Below are 24,589 nucleotides of genomic sequence, written 5' to 3'. Positions count from 1 at the left end.
ATATTTCATTCACTAGCACATCAATCTAGTTTTCATTGTTATAGAAGGAGTATTCCAATATTTAAAATAAAAACAAAACAATCGTATTATATAGCAAACAATGCAGTTCTTGCAATTGCTTCACGAGTTGTTGCGATTAGCTTACGATGCCCAACGTGTTGGTAAGTTTGGTTTGTGAGCTCTTCACAAATGAAAAAAAATATTAATGTAAAAATTTCGACATATCAAGAATAATCCGTCTCCTTTAGTTATATAAGGTATATGAACGGTCTATAAAGGTATATTTGCTGATATGGAAACGCGCGGTGTTCGAACGCTATTTCTGGATATATGAAACTTGTAGAAGTTAACTACTGCATTTAAGATACATTTGTATTTGATAAATCAACTTGTACAATTCTGTAAGTATTTTTATACTAACTTATTCTAACCATAAGTGAATGAGCTAGTCAAAATAATTATTAAAAGGCAAAAATTCTTTAAAAAAGTCTGTTAAATTTTATGAATGGTTTGTTCTTTTGTTTTATTGTTGTTCGTTTTAATTTTGCCAGTTCCCAATACCAACACATCATTTCAATTATTTGGATCGCCTTATCCTTCAGTAGTTGGAGAGACATTTGAACTTATATGCATCACTACAAACAGTTATCTCAGTATATCCAGAGGATCGAAAACGCTACTTTATATTATTTGTGGATACCAAAATGGAACTTGTAAAACAGCGGGTATCTATAATACAAATTACTCATACTATTGCTATCCGTCGAACTATACGTACAAAGTCGTGATACCAGGGACCTTTAACAGAGATGGAGATGAGGGAATCAAATGGATTTGTCAGGATCTGTTTGGGGGAGGATATGCTGAATTACGTCATTTATTAGCTTGTAAGTACAGTCTGTATACCTCAGGTTGTGCGCTAAATACAATATTATCTTAAAACAAACTATTAGTTATACTAAAAATTTAAACTGCCAGATACTAGAATTTTTGTTAGAGAATACAACACGTAACATTACAACACATACATTCCTGGCTTTTTATTTGATTCTATCCTGTTATTTGGTAATGATAAAAAACGTCACATATTTTCTTTTTTTACATTAGTATAGATATGTTTACACCGGAGCATGTTAACTGTTCTTACATGGGAATCATTTACAACTTTACTTTCATCATGGTTAATTTAACAACTATTTTTCTTTAGATCCTAATATGACTATTAAACTGAAACCCAATGATACCGTCTTTGTGAGGAAAAACAAGCCAGTGACGTTTTCTTGCAACGTCCCTATCCGCGAAAGTTGGCAAAGGACGGAGATTGTTTACAGTGTACTTGGAAAAGTAGTAAGCTTCATTCGAAACGGAACTATGTGTTTAACACACGGTACTGTTTTAAATTCGTATAATGCCACTTGCATTTTGTCAACTGGAAGATTTTGGGTGGAATTACTCATAGCGTCTTCGTGGTATAATGGACAGAGGATAACATGTAAAGCTCAGTATGGAATCGGAAATACTGCAACTGATCTAACATTCGAGGCAATTTCAAACATCGCCATATCAGGTTTGATTTTGTTATTTCGTTCATTTTATTTTAAAGGTATCTTTTGTTTTCGTTGGAGTTTTAGATTTTATACTAAACCATTACTTTGGATGTGCGTCTTATGATTTTTTTTTATTTTACCTATCAACTGTTATCATATCATATGTGCGTTATGCATAAATGCTTGAAGAATAAATTGGCTGAATTTAAGAAACATTCCATGTGTATAAAATCAACGTACGGATAAAAAAAATATGTTTTAACGATAATTATATTTATATTTAATCAAACAAAGAAGCTATATTTTTAAGAAAATATTACTGCATTCGATTACATGCGAACAAAGTAAGCATTTAAAGACATATTTCTCCCTCTAATAGCAATTTGTCATTCGACCACTAAGTACCAATTATGTAATTTGCATTTTAGAGGAACACAGATTAGTCATTTCTCCCTCAGCAGTTGCGTTTGGTTCTGGCATTTCTGTCATTCTTTCCTGTCACCTGAACCAACACCAGACCGAAATTACATGGTATATGAACTTTACAACCTTTAAAAAAACTATTGCAACAAAGAGTGATAACGGTATTAACTGCGTCATATTACCGATGGAAGACGACGATTTTGAGTATGAATGTGATGTGGAGGGCCGGCTGTTTAAATTAGTCATTCCTTCAAAATTAGTCACTTACGGTTTAAATGATGTGTCATGGACATGTGGGTCTGATGATACAATAAAAAGCAACGCTAAAACATTTAGAATTACAGGTGAGCCATTGAACTAGAAATCATTTCTAACAAAGAGTAATCATGGGAACCAAGGTTACAGCGGTGATCAGAAGAATGGTATCTAAAGACAAAGACCAGACATGGAAAACAGACATACACAACAAAGAACATAAAGTATCTAAAATCATACATACAAAATAACAAAAGCAAATGAGCAACTCGGACTCCACTAAAAACTTGGAGCATGGACCAGGTGCACCGGTAGGGTAAGCGTCCTCTGCTTTTCTAGAAACAACCCCGGAGTTGCTCATAAAAGTCAAGTCCGGGGTAGAGAAACAAGGAAAGGAAAACTATGACCCGTTGAATAAATCAGTTTTCATAGTGCAGATGGATACACCATAACGATCCACGAGTTCATGATGACGACCATAAAACTTCTGTAGTGATGACTTCAATCTTGTAGCAACATAACCCTGTCCCAGAAGCCTATTTGTTAGAGTTCTAGCGCGATACAAAAAGTCTGCGATGTTTCGGCAATCTCTGGCATAACGTATGAGTTGTAATATGAACACTCCATATGCAGGTGCTGAAGGGACATTGCCATAGATGAAAGGAAAGTTGACAATTCTGAATGAAAAGTCATCACGTTTGTCGTAACGTTTGGTCAATAGTTTTCCTTTACCATCGATTTCTAATTGTATGTCAAGATATGAGGCTGACCTTACAGTGTCTGTAATATCCTTTATCTCAAGTTTTTTTTGGGTAGATGCGATGTATCAAATCCCCGAAATCAGGATAATTTAAAGATGATACATCATCTATATAGCGGAAACTGAGATTAAAGGATCTAGCCAAACGATGTTCAAAAGAATACAAAAAAAACCCCAAACAAAACAAAAAAAAAACAAACAAACAAACAAACAAACAAACAAACAAACAAAAACAAACAAAACAAAACAAAACAAAACAAAAACAAAAAACAAAAACCAAACAAAATCAATATACTCTTTAAGGTTAATGTGCAATCTACAAAACATCTGGGAGCATAGAGCGTTTTATTAAGCATGATTAACTTTTTATCTTTATTTTGTCAGTAAATATACATAGTTCTCCAAGTAATATACAGTATAATATTAAACCTAAACCTATAGTAAAATTTTCCCATGATAAAAAGCATTTTACATTGTATTAACTTATTTATGTTGCTTTTTATGACTATCTCTCATTTTAACGACATCAAAAGAGGTTTTGTCATCTACTCATATTCCGTTTACCTTGAAATGCAAAATAATTGTTTAATAGTTAAAGTCTTACATATGAATAACATTTCAGGACAGGGGCAATGAAATCAGTTTATGCCAAAATAGATCTATTTGGTCAAAACTGTTGAAGAAACTAAGTTATCCTTTGTTGAATATTAAGATATTGTTTCCTTAATTAACTACATATTACACTGAACATACATTGAAATGAAGTATTGTGCATTCTATGTCTATGTATCAATAACCGTTGATCACCAATCTTTGATTTTATGCAAAATAATGAAAGAAAGTTGGTTAACTATCAAATTCAACTTTTTTACTACTCGTTACAAGTTTTGAAAATAGCAGTGAAAGGGTAAACAGGGGATATAAGATTCAAGCGGAAATCAAAGAATATATTTAAAGAATAAAGACTAGATAGGAAACATAGGCACACACAACAAATAATATAAACTAACAAAAATATAATACGTAACACAAAAGCATATTGAAAAACAAGGACTTCACTAAAAACTCGGAGCATATACCAGGAAACCGGTAAGTCAAGAATCTCCTGCTTTTCTAGACACACCCGCCGAGTTGCTCATAAAGTATCAAGTCCTGGGTAGATGAAGGTGATAGGAAATCCTATGAAGCAGTAAACTAATCAATTCTCAAGGTGCAGATTTATACACCAATACGATCCACAAATTCATGACGACGACCGTAACACTTCTGTAGTGATGACTCTCTCTTGTATCAACAACATCCTGTTCCAAAACATAATTGAGGAAGTCTAGCACTGTACAAAAAGGCCACATGGTTAAGAAAAACTGTGACGTAACGTACGAATGGGGATATGAAAATCAATATGCATGTGCTGAACGGAAGTTGCAACATATGAAAGGAAGATTAACAATACGAAACGAAAAATGATCTCATTTGTTGTATATTTTGTCATGAGGTTTCCCGTTCCATTAATCTCTAAGTGGAGGTCAAGATATGAGACTGACTTCTAAGTTTTTGTAGTGTTCTTTATTTCAAGTATGACTCTGATAAAAATACAGCCAAGTTATATCTAAACTCATATGATTTTATTTTTCGTGTGGTTCGATAATCCATTAATTCAAAATCCAAACTAAAGATGCATATTTTAATAGAAAGTCTAATGCTTTAAAACATGAACTAATTAAATGACCACGAAAATTTGACAAACTACAAAAACTGAAAGATCAGAGAAAATAAGAGTACTTTTAAATTTTTATAGTGTCTTTGCTTCATTTAATGAGTTTTTTATGGTAATAAATTTATTTTTTAAAGATATTCCGGGAATTTCAGTGACGAAAGCGTTGGTCTGTTTGTCCACAAAAACTGTTACATTAGTTTGTAATCTAAGTGCATCTACCATTGAATATGTTCAAAAGGCTGTATGGCATCACAGATTTCAAGGACAAACGATTCGTAGTCTTAATGGCTCATGGGATGGGGCATCATTTAAATTACGGATTCCATTCAAGACACAGGAGTCTACACCTGTTCAATGGAGACCGATTTACCAAATTTTGAAACATTAAATGAAGAGGTAGCACTATCTATTTCAGGTATAAATATTTTTGATCGATTTTTTTGTTTATTTTATTTTTGCAAACATGAATTCAATTTGCCTTTTTAAACTATGTTCTATGATGACAACATTCACGACATAACTGAAAACTATCATATGAATACTTAAAATTTATATTATGAAAAATAATTATGCTTTTAACAATCACAATGATAGCTTGCATTGAATTCTAAGTGAATTGAAAATACATTTTCAGGGTTTTGATTAACATTCATGTTAATACATTTGATGTGGTTATTACTCTTAATGAATGCATCATCAAAACATTTTTCGTTCAAAGGTCTACCATTGTTCATCGACAAAACAGCAATCAAGTCTAAAACATCAGTTGACAGCCGCATTCTATTCATTTTTGACATCTGAGTTAAATGTACCGTTATGGAGCTTCAAGAATCGAACCTTGATATCAGGCGCGAAATACATCACAAGGACGTCGGATGGTCCAATTAAAACGAAGTTCTACGGCAAAGAAGTGCAATTGAATGGCTTTATAACGACATTAAGAATTTTGGCGTACGGCAATCAAGATGCTGGAGAGTATATTGTAACAGTACAAAATTCAATTTCGTCGGTTATGGAAACGATAAATGTAAAATTTTCAAGTAAGCATAAGGCACCTGCATTAATCATGATAATTATTTATTAACATATTTGCTATTCATTCGACTATAGAGTTTTCTTTTAATATATTTTTGTTTTGTTTTTTAACGTTGAAAATGATTCATTGTTGAAGGGTGGGTGATGCACTGTTTTGGACAATTTTTAAAGCAATAAAACGCGCAATAAGGCACATATGCATTGTATTCATCAATTACATATAATTACAACCAATACATAATTAAAAAAAATAAGGTAACAAAGTACCTGGAATTATAGCAATATATTAGTTTTCGTTAATGTCATAACATACAATTAAAACATTTCACAATATATACATTGATACATTTTTGTTTTTAATAGCCACCTCAAAGAACGATGTTCAGCATCAGACAGGATATAGCGGAGGTATTCTCGCTGCAGTTGCTGTTAGTTGTATCTTTGGAACGCTTATAGTCGTGTTAATTACTTATATCATAGTACAACGAATACGAATGCTTAAAACAGGTAAGGACTATTCATATTAACTTTGATTATATGCATATTAATTTAAATGAAATAATTCAAAAGCAATTTGAAATAAGATTTTAAAATTTTATCTTGTTTTGGGATATAATAATCATTGTCTGTTTGTCTTTCTCCATATGTCTTAGATTTTATCGTGTTCTGAAACCAATATACACACACACACCAATCATTTCATATATACTGTACACATGCTTAAGAAGTAACCTCTCATCATCAGCATTAGAATGCAGTTTCAACATGCATTTCATATCATACAAATTTTATTACTTTAGTTTGTTTTGTTTTCAAACAATCGAATTGATTGGCTTTAAATTTTATTTTATGAAAAATAAGTCCATATAATATGCTACACTTTTTTTTTAGCAAAGAAGGCTACTTCGAATACGTAAGTAAAATTTTACATGTCTATTTTTTGAACAGCCATAAAATCCACTTTTTAGCTCACCTAGCCAAAGGTGTCATCACTTGGCTTCCGTGGTCGTCGTTAACAATTTTTCAAAACTTTTCTCCTCTGATACTACTTGACGAATTGGGACCAAACTTGGTATGAATATTCCTTATGTTATTTTACGTAAAACTCACGTGGATATTTTTTATTCGTCGCAAAAACATGGCTGTTACTAAAATAGAACAAAGAGATCAGTCAGCAGTTTGTTACATATATTTCCAAAACCGTTAGGTTTAGCCAAAACCTTGCAATTGCTGAAATGATCCTTATGATAAGGCCTACAAAATTCTGCTTGGGGATCAAAGTTGAAGACGACTATTTGTAAGAATTATTGCTCTTGAAATGTGAAAAATGATGTTAAAGCAGTTTTCAGTAAATATCTTGAAAACTATAATAGATCCTTGTGATAAGTTTTCTCGAGTCGAACAACTCCTTGTTAGAGTTATTGCCCTTGAAAGGCAAAAATTTAACCAGGTGAACAATTTAGGCTCTCGGGAGCTTCATGGTTGTATTTCCGATGAAGATTTGCCAGTATAAATAAGATGGTGTACAGTCATTTAAAGTGTTGCATTTATTTCTAAAGGTTTCGACGACATTTTGTATAGATGTTGCTCATTACGCAATTGGTTATATCATTCGATAATTGGAAAATGAAGAAAACGAAGGAAAATGTATCGACAATTTGGGATACATTCACTCATGCGTAATATAATGTGTTTTTCCGATGCTTTTACATTGGGACAAGATGAAATTTCGAATTTTCCTGGAGTGTTCTGAACTATCCACATATAAAAGACCGCCGAAACTCAATTAAATGACTGCTTACATTTTTCAATTTGGAAACATTTTTTTTTACTTTCTTAATATGAATTTGGCTTATATAAAAGTTCAACTATTTAAACACATATGATAATGTAAAGTTATCTTACAGTTCTATTTAATATGACTGACATTAACTTGGCTTGCCCGCAACAACAATCAATAGTCAACATACACATGTCAGCTTTTTAGAAAAAAAAAGCTAACCGTTAATACTCACAATACAAAACAGCTGAAGCTAATGTTAAGTAAGTTATTCTGTTTCAGAAATGAAAGTTACGACGAGTTGGGGTTAAGCAGCTTACCAAGTGTGTATGACACCGTTCAACAGACATGAATTTGAGTATCACGATTTGTTTCTACATGTCTGCGGGGCAATATGTTTGAATGTATGTTAAAAAAAATAATGTTTATTTATTTTTTTTTAAATGAATCATTTATATGATATAACGTCCTATTTTTTATAGTATACTATGCAAAGCAAAAGGTTTTACAAATGCGTATTACAAATGTTGTAAAATAAAAAAAGAGATTAATATTCAACAGTGACCTCAAACAAAAATAAAAGATTCTCTTTACTTTTGCATCAAGGAAAACAATGCAGTTTAGTACTTATTTCATGAGCTGTATAGTTTTTCTGGCATTTACCTGTATGAAATGACTGTAACGTTTTCCAAACCACTCAGTTATGCGTTGATACGTAATATGTATTATAACGCTTATATTGGTATTTGTTTATATTTGCATTTGTCTACAAATATTTAGATAAGGTAGATAAGGAGTTTCAACATGCAATGCGTCTTGTTTGGTCAACAGCTTCAGGTACGCTTTTGAAAACAATATTATGCCTTAAACACGATTGTCGTTTAATACATTTTATTTCTATTAAATCAATCAGTAAAAGTGATTTGAATTATTAACATAACATTATATGAAGTTGTAACATTTTGTTATGTTCAACTATGTCCTTTCATGCCGGTATCTTGTCTGGTGTAACATTAGCTACCAGATATGTAATTACGTTCATTAACATGTAGAAGCACAATCAATAAAATTAGATATGAAGAAATTAATTTCGATACACGCTTATACTTGAGGGATACAAAGGTAAACTTTATTAATTTGATCATTTATTTAACCCGATTTGTCAGGACACAAAATTAAAGGCCACTGTTATCATTTTATGATACAAGAAAACATTTATTGTTGGCTCTGGTAACGTCTTGGAAATTGACTTATGAGTAACATTCAGTTAATTAAGCAGGAAACCAGCAACTTCCTCACAGGAGTTTTATTAATTTCATCAGAACGATCTCGGAAACAAGATCCTTTAAATTCGCATTGTCTAGTTGCTAGTCATTTTAAGCCGTTTGAATTTATACCTACACAATTAATATCTTTGTTTCCTTGACTTGGTTCAGAATGTTTGTTATTGATCTTATCTATTTCCAACTAATTTCTCAGACACGTTGTTTGCTTCGATTCACAACGTTTTGAAGTTCTATCAAAATTTACCATACGCGAATTACAATATAATATGTTGTAATGTATGTTTTTTTTTTGTATTTTTTGCATGTTACATATTTTACTTTTAATTGTTTTGCTTTATGTTCTTTGTATTTTACCTCTTAAGTTAATAAATATATGCACCTTTTTATTTCTTGGTCTTTTTGTCGATTTAGATGTTTTTATTGTTGCTTTTTTAACGTAATTTACAACAAAAGTAGGATTGTATTGTGCATTTATTACACATGATTGCCTTGGGTTTATTCGTCTTTTCTAACCTAAGCTTTTATCATCTATTTATTGAATAAATGTCGTTGTTAGTTATCGAAAGATGAGGCGATTTCTTCCTACATTTTCAGATTTCTATTGACTATATATAATATATGGTTACGTTTTCTTTCTGTATTTATGCAAAGTATCGAAACAACTTGAACAATCTGGTGCCATGAAGATATTTAATTAAAGGTTTATACAGAAATCATTATTGCAAAGTTTCAAAAGGACTACCCTTTTAAAATAAATCTGACTTAAATTGAATTATACACTTTGCATTTATTTTTCTGTAATTGTGAAAAGAAGTTAAAAAGTCCCACCAGAGGGCGCAATAGAAAATAACATGAGTACATTTGGAATTGTTTTGTAATTTTATGACCATCAATTGATTGTCAACATGATATTATAAATTTTTGTTATGCCTGATGAATTTTTATATGTAGCGACTTTAAATATCTTCTAATAATGAAGTATAAATGACAAAAAATGGTAAGAGATAATATATATATTTGTTTTAATTGGAAAATATGTTTTAATTTTATGGTAATTTGTATGGGATTCATTCAATCTGCATTTGATTATAATGCTGAGTTCCCAAAGTTATGTGTTAAAGCCAAAATTGAAATACACATACGACGATTTTTACAAAAGAATTTCGATATCATTTGAAAAAATAAAAACAAGCTGCTTTGTCGTTAGGGATAAACATTATCTTCAATCAGAAATTATTAAATCGTTTGTTATTAACCGCTAATACTCCATATTTAAGAAAATTTATGTCAGTCAAGACATTTTAAGGTTAAATCAAAGATACTCGAATTCTATAAGTATCAATGTTATATGGTTCAAATACATGGAATATTTGATATGTCGATATGTTATTATTGTGACTTGTTTAATTAAATATTAGACTGACTACTTATCAGACATGAACCATGATAAATAGTATGCATATACCAAAGGTAGTATATTCATTTGGTTATACAACTATATTCCCTTAATGGCTGTCAAACAACAAAGGAATATTTTTGCTTTCATACCACAAATGCTTTGTCATGTATATGTATGACACGTGAAGACCTCGCGTAAGCGATGACATTGTTGTTTTTGGCACTATATAATGAAGATATATGATAATTAAACAAAAGCAAACATTTAAATATGTCATAAACATTTTTTTCTAACGAAACATGATTTAAACAACACACGTATGTTGTAACAATTCAGATATATTTATCAAATAAGACCCGTAAATCATAAAAGGTTATCAGCATGTGAAAAGAACATTCGAATTAAATCACATGCGTTTTATTCCTAAACTCTCTGTTTAAAAAGGATTTTTTTACAATATTTAATATGCCATGTTCCCCTGTTGTGGTAAGTACATAGACACACCTTCTTTTTTCATAGTATCAACCATTTGTTTTATTTAGAAGGGAAATCAAGACAATGATTCGAACGGTAGTTTATACATCATATTAGAATGGTCTCTTTTCGACAGATCGAACATTTTGGTGTCTAATCACATATCATCTTATTTGGTTACGAAGTTTCTTATCTCCAAATAAACCTTTTCTTGCTTTATCAATGTTCTTTACGTTATCCGCATGGTGCCAATAGAGCCACATGCGAATTTCACTCCATACTGCTTTCGTGTTGGGCAGAAGCATTTTTAGTCTTAAAAAGTAATTTGAACGTTGTGGCCTTAAATCATTTGAACCTAATTGTATGACCAAGAATCTTGGAGGAGATATGGTCTTAATTTTGTCCTTGACAGTATCCGCAAAATACTTTAAGAACATTCGTTCCATGTATGCCTTTAATAAGCTTATAGGGCAGGTAATATGATCGATATGTTTTTAAGAGTAATCAAGGGAACCAAGATTCTAGCGGAAATCAAAAGAATGTAATCCAGGGACAAAGACCAGACATGTAAAACAGACAGCAAAGAACATACAGTAACTAAAATAACACATACAAAGTAACAAAAGTACATGAACAGCTCGGATTCCAATAAAAACTTGGAGCATGGACCAAGTGCACCGGTAGGGTAAGCATCATCTGCTATTCTATAAACACCCACCAAGTTGCTCATAAAAAGTCAAATCAGGGGTAGACGAAAGAGGAAAGGAAAACTATGACATGTTGAACAAATCAGTTTTCATGGTGCAGATGGATACACCGTAACGATCTACGAGTTCAAGATGACGACCATAAAACTTCTGTTGTGATGATTTTAATCTTGTAGCAACATAACCTTGTTCCAGAAGCCAAATTGTAAGAAGTCTAGTGCGATAAAAAAGTCCATGTAGTTACAGCAAGCTCTGGCAAGACGTATGAGTTGTTTGGGATATTAAAAACTCCATACGCAAGTTCTGAAGGGATGTTGCCATAAATGAAAAGAAAGTTGACAATTCTGAATGAAAAGTTATCACGTTTGTCGTAAAGTTTGGTCAATAGTTTTTTTTTTTACCATTGATCTCTAATTGTAGTTCAAGATATGAGACTGACTTCACAGTGTCTGTAGTAGCCTTTCTCTATATATCGGAAACTGAGATTAAAGGATCTAGCTAAACAATGTTCTTTTTTTCGGATAAGATCAGCTATAAAGTCAGAGTGAAGGAATAGGTCAGCAAGTAAAGGAGCACGATTTGTTCCCATTGGAATCCCGACCTTTTATTGAAAAAACGCGTCCTCCACATTGGACAAATATGTTGTTGATAAAAAATTCCAGCATTTTCAAAACATCTTCTGTATATTTGGAAGATGATTTGGCGTTATTGTTTTACAAAGTATTAGGAATCTCTTCCAAGAATATATATTTGTATCTGAGTGTACCATCCTTTTGGGAGACACATCGATTTATAATGTTTTTGAGTCAGGATTTGAACTCAATACGGGGAAAAGAAGTATACAGTGTTGGAAAATCATAGGTTTTAATGCTATTAAATTCTGTTAATAATCTTGCATTGAGTGTCTCCAAAAGATCCTTGGACTTTTTCAGGATCCACATTGGATTGATACCACTACAGGAGTAAACATTGTTTTGTTGCTAAGACTGGAGACCCTCTTTGACAGCTGTGAGTATAGAAGTTAAAGGTTTTTAAAGGAGTTTGGAGGTACATTTTGCAGATCCTGCTATGTAACGTTGTTTGTATGGATTCTTGTGGAGTTTAGAAATCTAATACATAGACAATAATCAATGCTTCTTTAGTCAGTTTTTCATGGACGAATATTTATTACAGCAAATCTGAAGCAAGAGAAAAACCGCGGAATTCTACGTCACGGATGTTAATTCAATGCCTGGACTCATCCCTCTGGTTAAGCACCGTGAATTCACTCACTCTTAACTTAACACAAACCAACCTAATAATTTGAAGAACAAACTGACTTTGTAGATGTCTAAAGACGTCTGAATATATCTTGTCTAATCGGAACGCGAACATCCCAGGGTTGTTGGTGTTTTCTGCAAAACCCTTTTAACATTTTAGAAATCAGGAAGGATTTTGTAAAGTCTTGAAGGTTGTGCCTTATATGGAGATTAATTAGGCCTAATATATATGAAGAAACTGTGGACAAAGATGGATAATTGCTTATAAAACAGCAGAAAATTGCCTTTTTGGAAACCACAAACACTTTTATCAAAGACAATAAACGCGACACTGGGGAGGTTTCCGTTGATTTTGATTGATTGATTGCATAACTATGCATTTATATATTTTGTCTTGGATGCCTTCTTTGTTCTTCTTTTTTTTTGTTACCATGGTTACTCCGAAATATGGGTTTATATAAACCAATTATTGTAGTCGAAGCGGAATTTGTTCATGATCCTGAAATTCGGAAAATCATACCTTGTCAGTGACATTCAATGTCTAAAGGTAACCCAATTAATGACTTGATGGTTATTTGGAAAATTACATCCTGTCAATGGCATCAATGTTGCTAAACGCTAGACACACCGTTAAACTCTTAAACATATTTTAAAACAGAGGTTGATGTGCATGACAAGTGATTTATACCTTCGATGCCCAATGATAAAATTATGAAAGCCTAATCATGTTATTGACGAGGGTAAAATGTTTTGAGGGGGGGGTTATTTTGCTTTGTATATTCTTTAATGATTGCTCTCAAATGAGAAAAGTATACAAAATTGAACGCTTTTTGTGGAGTCATTTATAACTTAATTATACGTGTGAAAAATACCTTGCATGTTCTTTATAATTTCTTACCGTTCTTTCACTGATGAAAAATATAAAATGCATTCACAGTTCTCTTTTGGTTGTTGCATTACTGGTTGAATGCTGTCTTTCATATCCCACATCTGACGAATGAAAAACATGATATTAAACACCTATTACGTCCGATTACTCACATAGTTGCAAGAATTCTTTTATACCCAGCTCAAGCTCGAATTCACCCTCTAAATTTTGAGGAATTAGTCGACATTGCACAGGGAGCATAATTCTTAAATTTATATGTATAGAAATTCGTCTAAATATACACCATATTGACCACTTGAGAAACATTCATCAAAGCAGAACGCCACAGCACTATCCGTTGAATCTTTGAAATATGATAAAAAAAAAACAAAAACGCCGCCTTGACAGTACGTTTCAAAGACGTACATGTTATATAATTAGAACTATCTCCGGTTGAAGAGTTCGTAACCAAACCCTATATTCTTGTACCAAGAACGGATAGACCGACCTTGTAACAAATATTCGGAATATCCTTTGCCAACTCCAACAGGTGAAAAATATGCTTAATCAAACTCAACAAAACTGTTTTTTTTTCATAAAGTCTACTTCAATTAAGGCTAATGCTTACCTCACCTTTACTTGTTCATCTTCTGTTAGTTAAGCAAACCCCTATACCCCGAAAAAAAAGAAACAAGAAAAAATAAAAAACAACATATATCTGTCGATTTTTCCTGATTTTTTTTCACATATTAAACTAGTTAAACCGCGAAAAGCATAAGTAAAATAGCAAGGCATCAGGAACTACCATACAGAGCAACCAGACATGTTTCATAGAATATCGTTACGCAGTGTCCCAGGGGTTGCGACGATAAGCTGACTTCGTTATATATTTCATAAAATTTCAAAATTCAACAGGGCATAACACCCACACATTTCTGCGGATCGGTATAATACAAATATTATGTCCCAACTTATGTACAAATTTTCATGAAATTCGCATCAGGAGTGTCCGAGGACACAATCTGCTTCAGTGGTATATTTCATCAAGATTTTGATCAAGAAGTTGATAGGGTATATCTTCCACATATTTCAATAGTTCAAATATTGTGAAGATAATATGCACAACCAACTAAATAACATGTCCCTAACTCATAGTTTAATGAAATTTGGTAGATGTATTTTCCGAAGAGTTCCGCTAACAAAAGTGTGACAAATTTGGGGAAGATATATTATTGGGTGATTGTATCTTTATCAAAGGCTCACAGGAGTGAGCCTTTGATAAAAGTACAATCACCCCCAGTGTACGCGATTCAGCTTCTGAATCTGTTTTGATCTTGAACTTTTATGTTTTATGCTCGTGAAGTTTTGTGAGTTTTATGCTCATATAGTTTTATGAGTTTTATACTGAGGAAGGATATCAGACCTATCACTTTAAATGCTAAATGCAGAAGAATATAAATTAACTTACAATTTATCATTTATGCAAAACTACGACGAGCTGGGGACGAGAAATTTACCAAGTGTGTATGATACTGTTCAACATCCTAGAACATGAATATAGATTAAAGCTACGTCACTAAGTACTCAAATTAGATATAAACGATATTTCGGGTATTTTCATACTTGATTTGCAAATATCCTATCTACATATTTCATTAGACGGGTAATATGTGCGTTGTTGAAAAAGTTATAATAATATTGACATCAAACCTTTGTACATCACTGGCTTTCGTGCAGTTTTTTTATTGTTGGTGTGTTTGCTTGCTTTTATTTCAGATCAGTACTGATTTTATAGAGTTCTGAATGTTAATGAGTTTGTTGTATTTTGGTAGTTGATGCTGTTTTCAATATGTCAAAGTCTCCGGTTTAAAATAAGCAAAAAGTGTGGTAGTAACATTTATTTTCATAATAATTGATTTGCGATCTATGGTCAGTCTCATATCCTTTTTTAATGAAATAGACCAAAACGATTTTTTTAAATTTGCGTGCTTGTGTTCTCTTGGTTTGACAATAGGACTATTAACTGTCAGTCGTTTTCAGGAAAAGGAAGATAGATCCTGCCTCGTTGACTTCAATTGTTTGGAGGTTGTTTGCTTTTGTGTTATTAGTTTTTCTTCACGACTTTCTGCGAAACTTCTTGAGCATGTGTAATTATTATTTTGCAATGGATTAATATTCAAATTGTTTCAAGCTATTTTGTATTACCGTGACTAAAAATCTGGTGTTCAACTTAGGCATTAAAGGATGCCCACCTCTTTGTAAAACTTCGATTCTTTAGGTGATTCAAATATGTGTTCACTCTGTCGCTCTCTGAGAGAGCCGCCCAATATTTCATAAAAAATGCCGTAAATTCCCGCTTTATGACCTATCTCCCGGTGGGAGCTTAGATCCTTCCGCTGTCACAATTTTCGGAATTGTAGTATTTCATCGGTCAAAATGATGGGGAGAAAAAGGTGTTTGTTTGTTGTTGGGGTTTAACGTCCGAGCAGCAATATTTCAGCTATATTCAGACAATGAACATGAAATGGATAATAAAATGAACATGAAATGAAAAAAAAGGATGGGTCACAAGGATAATAGGGTCGACAAATTTTGATTGCCACTGGAAAAAGGGGGGATGGGTAACGTCGGGCAATTTAGCCTCCTGTGGCGGAGCGCAAAGGTTCCTACTCCTATCGAATACCACAGCAGGGTTCTTTAACGTGCGAGGAACGTGGCATCTTTCCCAACACGGTGCAACCCTATGGTTTGCGGTCAGGTTTTCCGTATTATAGCCTGACAACCCCAGCACCGGCTACGTTTCTGAGCACTATTTAGTCGCCTTATACGACAAGCTTAGCGCTGCTGCAGGCTTATTCTTTTAACACCGGACCTGCACGGGGCGAGAAAAAGGTGAAGTCATGATGCACATATATCAGAATGACATATATAAATTTTAGACAAAAAATAGATTTAATAAACTTTCAATCTCATGTTGAAAATGGATGAAAATAAATTATAGTACAGTTTATTACAAAAAGAGCTAGTTGACAGCTGAAATATATCGTGAAATTGACGCTACGTCAGAGCTTCTCTGTCGAAAAAGTTTAAGAGTCAACAAATATGGATTCAGAATTAGCTGAATATTGCGTTGAAATCTTTATTCGTACACATGTGGGAGTCTAGTCTCGTTTTAGTTGCATATTTACGAATCGAATTTATTATCATGATCAGTACAGAAATGTATAAGTACATAAAGCAACATGAATGTTCATATAATTATCCTTTTAAACCCTGATCAAGGTCAGTCCCATACGTTTTATTGGTTTAAAGCTGTAAAGGGTGTTAATGTGACATCTTTATGCACGTAACATTTTTATCCGGACGGTAGGGCGATTGATATCGAATAAGAAACTTGTTTTCGAGCAAGCGCGACAGGTTTATTATATTACAGAAGCAGCCGAAATCAATATTTTTATTTGCCTGGTTACGTAATGAGGAAATAAAGAATTACTTCTTTGAATGAGTAAAAAACAATGTTCTTCAAATTTTTAAACATTGAATTATTTCTTAAAAGAAAAAAAAAGAAACCAGCATCCCCCCCGCCCGCTGATATTACCCTTTAGATGTAGCTCGAAAGGTAATGGACGAACGCTTTTAATCATTCAGTAATTAAGAACTACTTGGTACCATTTGCAAGCTTTCAGGAATGATGACAGCCACAGCATGGCATTAAAGTTCGAACAACTGAGCTGCAAAGAGCTGTTTTTTTTTTAACTCGGTGAGGTTCAGATATAAATGTTGTAAGTAAACAAATCCGATAATATTCTTTTACGATCAATGGATTCGTGAATGGGATGTAAATCACCCAATTTTATTGGGGGTTATTTGGTGACCATCCCACCACATGGACTATAGGTAGGAACAGATTTGAAAGTAAACGGCAATGATAGAAATCACGTTTTAAATTAAAAGGACCAATAATTATTGCTTCATTATAACTTATTCAATACAAACAAAAAATAAATCAATGCCAAAAATTGCAACGAGAACAATATGTGGGATTCCAAATTGACCTTACCTCCCCTAGAAAAAAAACAAAAATAAAATAAATGTAACCACTATTGATCAATTTCTGATTCACATTAAAAAATACGACAAAAAACAAAACTAAGCCAGACAAAAACAAAAAAGTTGAAGTGCTTTTTTCACTAGTCTGTACCATTTTTAACGTTTCAATTATAATGATACATTGTTGCATATTTGAATAACACTAAAACAATAAAGATGAAAAAGATTCGTTGCATCCTTCATTTCGTTCATGTTACAGCTAAGGCAACGTGGCTTTGAGGACATGATTTTACTGTCTTTGTGAATATAAACCACAAAAATCCCTAAAATTCTTTCGTAACGCAATGTTAACCAATCAAACGCACGATATGAGTGACTCAGACGAACACCTGACCGTTCCTATACTTGGTGTACTTGGTGTTTTCGTGTTAAGAATATAGACTAAATACTTTGTACTCATGTGACAATCATGACCGACTATGGGAATTTTTAACGTCCTTGGCTATCATTTGTTCATGAAAATCATGTACTTTAGTAATCGAATCACGTTTAAATAATAATCACAGAAGCAACTTTTTTTAAGTACGGATGAAATGTACTAACACCCCATCTCCCCCCCCCTCTCTCTCTCTCTCTCTCTGTATATCTGCAGAATTCGAAAGAGAGGTTATTTCAATGGTGAAGTTTTGTTATTTCAATACCATAGTCGAAAATCATGACTTTAAAAAGTAGGTGTAACATTACAATTTTATTGCATTTTGCGTCCGAATGGAGGTGAATACCAGACAATAAATCATAATACCTCAAAAGAAAAAAAAATGGAAACTTATTCAAGCATACAATATAAAAAAACTAAATACATGTGTATCAGTTGTTGTAGTGTTTGAGTATACATGGAATACATGTATGAAGTCAAACAATAAAATACGGCCCAAAGAGAATTGCATAAGATCGTCATCATTTCTCAAGAAGGTTATCATGTCGTCGCTGCAGACAGCCTTTTTTTCTTCGTTGAATCTTGTAAGGACGTGAAAAAATCGAGGAACATTTTTCACAGTTTCTGTAAGAAAATTGCGACCAATGCCAATCTTCATTAAAAAAGCAAAGTGAGAAAGTATTTATTAGACAAGGTACAACTCTTGTGTGTGCGTACAAGGGAAAAGAGGGACGGAACCGATTGTATTGGTTTCTTAAAATCATGACGTATGTCTGTCTAATGATAAACCAAAAATTGTCACGGAATATAACACGTTTATGGGAGAAGTGGATTTATATATCTGATCAGATGATTATTATGTACAATGAACATAGGAACAGTTAAAAGGGTTGATATAATCATTATTGGTGTATATCATCGAATCCTTCTTAACACATATATTTAAAAACAATCCACATTCCTCAGTTTTCTCGATTGGACTTCATACAATCAGTAATTGAAAATATAGTTTTAGGTCACCAGAAAAAGAAGAAAGGAGTTGCAATGAGGTATCAGTGACTGCCAATGTCAAAACATAAGGACTGTATAATGTGTTCAGATAGAAAACGTGGACATCGGCGTCACGCACGAACCGAATGCGCCCGGTGCCGAAAAAGACTATACGAGAAGTGCAGATTGAGGCATGAATCATAAAGACAAATCATTAATTTTCAGAAACAACCTATTATTGGATATGCATGTATTGCTAATAAACACATGATAAAAACAGACACATTATTCCAGAAAACATATATCAAAACAGGTGCCCCATAGGGCAACATTGGATACATTCATATAGACCTAGTTACCAATTGTATATCTAAAATGTTCGTCTGACTTGACAACAGTAGGTGAATATAACTAAATGAAAAAAAAAATGCAATGAATACAAAACACAAGAAGAATATAAGAAGAAGAAAACCATATATAAAAAGAGAACACAATGTAGTAAATTTTACAAATAAACAAACATTTATTAGCCGTATACATCAACTGTTAAGACAAAGCTTACAAAACATAGCACAATCTTATGTGTTTGGGAAGGGAAAAAACTTATTTTATGCAGTACATCAACCATTTTTTTCTACAGAAACAAATAGTTCAAGCATGTAGTTCATAGGTCGGTAATGGAATAAGACAGATACTGTACTTTTTATTCATTATACTTAATTGATATTGCGTAACCAGTGAGCGCTTAAGTATTGTTAAAATCACTTTCCTTTTCTCATTTTAAAAACGTGTGTAAAACAGGCCGTTCGGCCGAATTATTTTGAGAGTCTATAAGTACACAATCGTCATTGCGGTAGCCCCGATATGGCACAGACAGTCCATGCAACAAGGTTTTATAATTATTTTTTCACGTTTCCCGTTGTAAGATTCAACGTTAAGTCGCTCTCAATCTAATTTCGAGCATTGTACTAGGGAGAGGTACTCCTCCTGTATTGTTTTCAAACCACCAAAACCTCGTTTTCGTGTCATAGAAAAGCTAGCTATATTACATATAAAACATTAGACGAGGTCATGTATTTACATCTTTATGAATTTCAAGAAAGTCAAGTCTGAAGGTACAATATATTTCATAAAATGATTTAAAGTGAAGTCGCTTTTTCAAAAATACTGCATATAGCTTTTAGTGGAGTCCAAGTTGCTCATTTGCATTTGTTGCTTTGTGTGTATGATTGTAATTGCTTTGTGTTCTCTGTTGTGTGTAGCTCCCCAGTGGTTACATCTCAACAAATTGAAATAAAATTACAGGAAATGATGATCAATTACTTTTTCGGGCACTACCTTTAGCAATCAATCAAATGACGCCAAAAATGAAAAACAAATCGGAAAAAAACCTTTTGCTACGTTCTTCGTCATAAACTGAATGTTATCATTATAACTTAGGCATATGCAGTAATAAAAATGTAAATGCAATATGAACTTTTATTTCTAATTAAATATACAGCACATAAGATTGGAAATGTAAATATATCATATAGGTATGAAAAAAAACTGCAAGTTATTTGTATTACTTGATATCAATATGATATGCATATAATATTAGAGTCTCATACCTGACATGGTTGAAACATCATGAGAACTGGTGTTGAGACTGCACTTGCAACACTGGACACGACTAGTCGTCAGGTTGGCAATCGCTACAAGCAGGCCCTGTGATCCACACAGTATTGTGAAGACATACTCAAGCCATTCGGACTCAAAGTAAGAAGCAAGTATTCCCGTCAACCAAAAACAGCCAGACAAAACAAGAATTCGGAGAAAGATCTTAGCTTCTGAGAATGTAGTCGACCGATGCATATTCCATTTTGACATTTCAACACTATGGATTTTGACGATAATTTGTACGAGACATACGGTATTCATAGCAATCGACATCATGACCGGACCAGTAAAGAATATAAGATTTCCTGGAAACTGAGTTGGAAAACAGACAGATTTACCATATCCAGGAGAAAATCGGCTGGGTCCATTTTTATCTATATAGAGTGCGGGTGCCACAAATAGAAGTGGAACGACAAGTCCTGTACATGTCAGTAATCGTCTTTTTCTGGCATTGTGCTGATGAGACCCAGCACTCCTTGCCTTTAATTTTAGGAGAATTCTGACTATTTGAAACACTGCCAGAGTCGTAAATGAAAATACTGTTAACCATGAGTAATGTAGAGCAATGCTCATTCCATAGCATATCCAATTATAATCATAGGCCTTTTTTGCAACAGTTCCAACCATAAAAAGAATGTTTGCGAGTATCATTGACACAGCGATATTTTCCAGATTGGAAAATGGGATCTCAACATGGAAATGATGTCTCCTGTTAATTGTTATCAGTACGAGAAGGGATAGAATCGAAATGCTTGAAAATATATATGATAAAATGGAAAGAACTGATACCTTGGTCTGCTTCAGGGAATTTGGTTTACAGTTTAGATATGTAACATTTAGTAAATCCGTATCTTCGCGGCTTACAATAATTTCAAGATCGCTACAGATATTGTAGATGTATATTTCATGCGTGATTATATCGTTAGATGGGAGAAATTTTTGCATACTGTCTACACTAAAGTCGTGGGTATGAAATATTGTTGTTACATTTGATAATTGTGAATTGAATTGTTTATTAGTTGTTTGAAATATTCGGCTAGGATTATGTTTTTCAATGACAGAAATCTTTTGCTCGTTAATAGATTGTTTAATGTTACGAATTTCATGGCCAAATGTTCTCTTCAGTATTGTTGATCTACCGTGGACTTCTATAATCAAAGACATTTTATCAACATTTATTTCGACTTCATTTGTTTCTGCAAAGTTTTCGACATTCTTAACCCAAAGTGAAAGAAGTCCAACCTGAAGGATTTCCATGTCTGTCGAATTATCTGGAAACTCAATTTTGTAATTCAAATCAAAAACGGCTTTGAAATACACTGGCAAATGGCTACACATTTTATCAATCTGAAATAAAAAAAAATACTGGTAATAACAAAAAGACAATACTAATTATTGCATATAAACATATTTAATGTTTAATTAAGCATGGAGGTCATACAAAATATTGTTTTAAAATTGCGAAAACTGCCATTGAATTTTAGTGCAGCAGATTATTGAAATTTCTAAGATATCGGAAAAAAATGAAAGTTAGAATCTGGTGAATAATTTCATACTCGCATGTCAATTCTTTTAACTAAATTTCGTATGGTTATCTTATTTTATTTATATATTGTTTTAGAAATACATAGAAAATAGGCAATATACAGTGATCAATAAAAGTAGTTCACTTAATTGTGGGCGTGACCTAAATACATATTTCGTAGTTGTGCATTACTGAATCATGAAACCTCACGCGTAAAACCGATTTTGTAATGTGATAATCGTAATGATTTTCACTGTAATTTTAGTTATAAAGAAATGCAAGCAATAATTTTTGCACGTTATAGCTCCTTTTACGGGTAGAAGAATACATACACCTGAGTTCCATTCCCGGCATTGTTGATCAGAATCTTTTGATTCTTCATTTGATTTGAAAGTAAAGAGTATTGTCAATTTAGATAAATCGATTGTTGGGTTTTCTAAGATTTCTTGTTCAAAATGTCCCATGAGAACAGCAAGACAAAGCTCATCGTCTTGTTTGCCTGTTGAGTCTTCATAACAGAACCAGTTCCTGTAAAACCTATTTTTGCTATCAAGTACCGGGTTCACGTACCGTTTACATTGTTTGTGTTGGTTTTCTATGAGGCCTGTGATACAATACCTTACATTGGCGTCTGATGGGATTAAAATACGATACGCAAACTTATCTCGTAGGTAATCTATTAGATCGTTTCCGGTCAAATATGTAAGGTGCTGAAGTGTTTCTGGTAACACCTTTGTCCTCGCAATAAAGGCCATGGCCATAGGAATACCGTATTTACCATTGCAGATGGCACAATATATATTCCTGTAAACTCCAGCTGGAGCATTCACTTCTACTACGGGAGTACCAGTTTCCTTCATTGTACCATTAGTGCATTTTTCAATTATGGTTTCATTTTTGTATGAAGCTGGACAATTTGATATAGAATGTATTCCCCAAATATTTCTGTTTTCGCTATTGATGCTAACACATGTATACTTAGTATCAAAGTTTTTTCCTGTGGAATTGTGGCCTTGGCAACAATCTTCAAATTGTTCACATTTTTCATCACACTGACAGTACCAGTGGGGAACATACGCGGAATCACACCGTCCGTACAAACTGCAATAGTTGCTTTTATATTCGTCTGGAATGTCAGAATCATAGAAATTTGAACTGGTGCTGGATTCTGAATCTGCAATACTTTCAAACACGTGTGCTGATTTTACCTCAGTGGTGGATGTTTCTATTGCGAAAATATGATGATCAAATTCTGCTCTAACGAAGGTTTTTGTCAAGTTGTTTGTCGGCTTGGTGATTAACTCTAACCTCGCTGTCGCATTTGCAGTAACTATTAAATCGGAAATGTTGACATACGTTCTATCATCTGTAAATTGTTCCTTGTTTGTTTGCTGTTTGTACGGTTTAGTTATTCGAATTATTGCGTTTTGTTGCTTGTTTTTTGTCATTCCATCGCTTGATTGCACTCGAAATACAAGTATGAAAACCAAAAAAGAAAACCAAACGCACGAGACCAAGATTTTCCATGTCATGCTGAAATAAAAAAGATGACTGAGCAAAATATGGTAGAAAGAACGGAAATGACGATATGCAAAAAAAGGCACCAGCGTATAACTGAATTCCAAAATTGTTAATACTTTAGTTTTCAACAGAGCTAAAACGCTAAAAGAAATTTCCTCTCTCTGTTTAAATAGTGTTTGATAAGCAACAATGATTGGCCTTAACTGAATGCGATATTTGAATATGTGAATTATGTAGATTGGACATCCTTTCAATTTGAATCACAAGTCCCGCCCTTCATTTCTGTATGTGTCACTCTTACGGTAGAGAAGATAAAAAGTATTGTTAGATTTTGTTTTCAAGGAATTACAATTTATAGTGCTTATCCATTGTTTCTTTAGCGGGCATCACTGTCGCTTAGAGCTATCTCTTAGTGCTTATTAATACAAATTAAACAAAATATACATGATGTATTTATTTGTTGTTTTTTTACTTGCAAAAGGTGTGATTTGGTAATATCATATTTATCAACTTTTGTCTTAAAATATAGACGTAAAATATTTGATTTCCAATTTTTATCTAAGTAATCCACTTACCTTAATTAGATGTCATTATATGTTTACTCTGTTTATGATCCCCAATTTATTTTGACAAGGACGTACAAATAGCGCGACATAATTTGATATAAGATAAATTGTTGAATAGCCAAAAAGTCCTTATGACACTATTGATGGGAAAACATCGTACAGCACACTGATAATTAGTTAGACTTAATTAAACATTTCTTTTGTAGACAGATCATTGTCAAATCGAACTTCTCGACATGCATTCTTGACGACATCAAACACACGGAGCCACACAGAATATGAAATCATACAAGAGATATAAATTTTGACAAAACAAAATGCACTCATAATGT

At 33.0% G+C, this 24,589-nt stretch overlaps 2 protein-coding genes across 4 annotated transcripts; one reads left to right on the top strand and one right to left on the bottom strand.

The window, feature by feature from the left end:
• The first annotated feature begins 1,171 nt into the window (after nt 1–1,171).
• On the top strand, nt 1,172–9,189 carry LOC148626225 (uncharacterized). Of its 3 annotated transcripts, none has more exons than XR_015920003.1 (7): nt 1,174–1,567; nt 1,976–2,314; nt 4,837–5,117; nt 5,421–5,742; nt 6,101–6,244; nt 6,629–6,650; nt 7,800–9,189. XR_015920003.1 is itself a non-coding variant. In XM_088570056.1 (7 exons), exons 4-7 carry the CDS (start codon nt 5,715–5,717, stop codon nt 7,867–7,869), a joined length of 264 nt encoding a protein of 87 aa, XP_088426182.1. In that variant the 5' UTR covers nt 1,184–1,567; nt 1,976–2,314; nt 4,837–5,117; nt 5,421–5,714; the 3' UTR covers nt 7,870–9,189. The 3 variants fall into 3 exon arrangements, 1 of the variants encoding a protein (XP_088426182.1); XM_088570056.1 differs by having other exon boundaries at nt 1,184–1,567; XR_015920004.1 differs by lacking the exon at nt 4,837–5,117 and having other exon boundaries at nt 1,172–1,567.
• An 11,301-nt stretch (nt 9,190–20,490) lies between these two features.
• Nucleotides 20,491–24,335, bottom strand: LOC148626224 (uncharacterized). The gene is made up of 3 exons (XM_088571215.1): nt 24,267–24,335; nt 22,503–23,703; nt 20,491–21,992 (listed from the first exon to the last, which is right to left on the bottom strand). Exons 2-3 carry the CDS (start codon nt 23,700–23,702, stop codon nt 20,583–20,585), a joined length of 2,610 nt encoding a protein of 869 aa, XP_088427341.1. The 5' UTR covers nt 23,703; nt 24,267–24,335; the 3' UTR covers nt 20,491–20,582.
• Between the last annotated feature and the right edge of the window lie 254 nt (nt 24,336–24,589).

The sequence above is a fragment of the Perna viridis genome, chromosome 2 (genome assembly GCF_037379345.1).
Source record: "Perna viridis isolate PV_CMFRI_1.1 ecotype Kerala chromosome 2, ASM3737934v1, whole genome shotgun sequence".
Lineage (NCBI taxonomy): Eukaryota > Metazoa > Mollusca > Bivalvia > Mytilida > Mytilidae > Perna > Perna viridis.
Note: the sequence above shows the minus strand (reverse complement) of the source record. Positions and strands in the feature narration are given on the sequence as shown.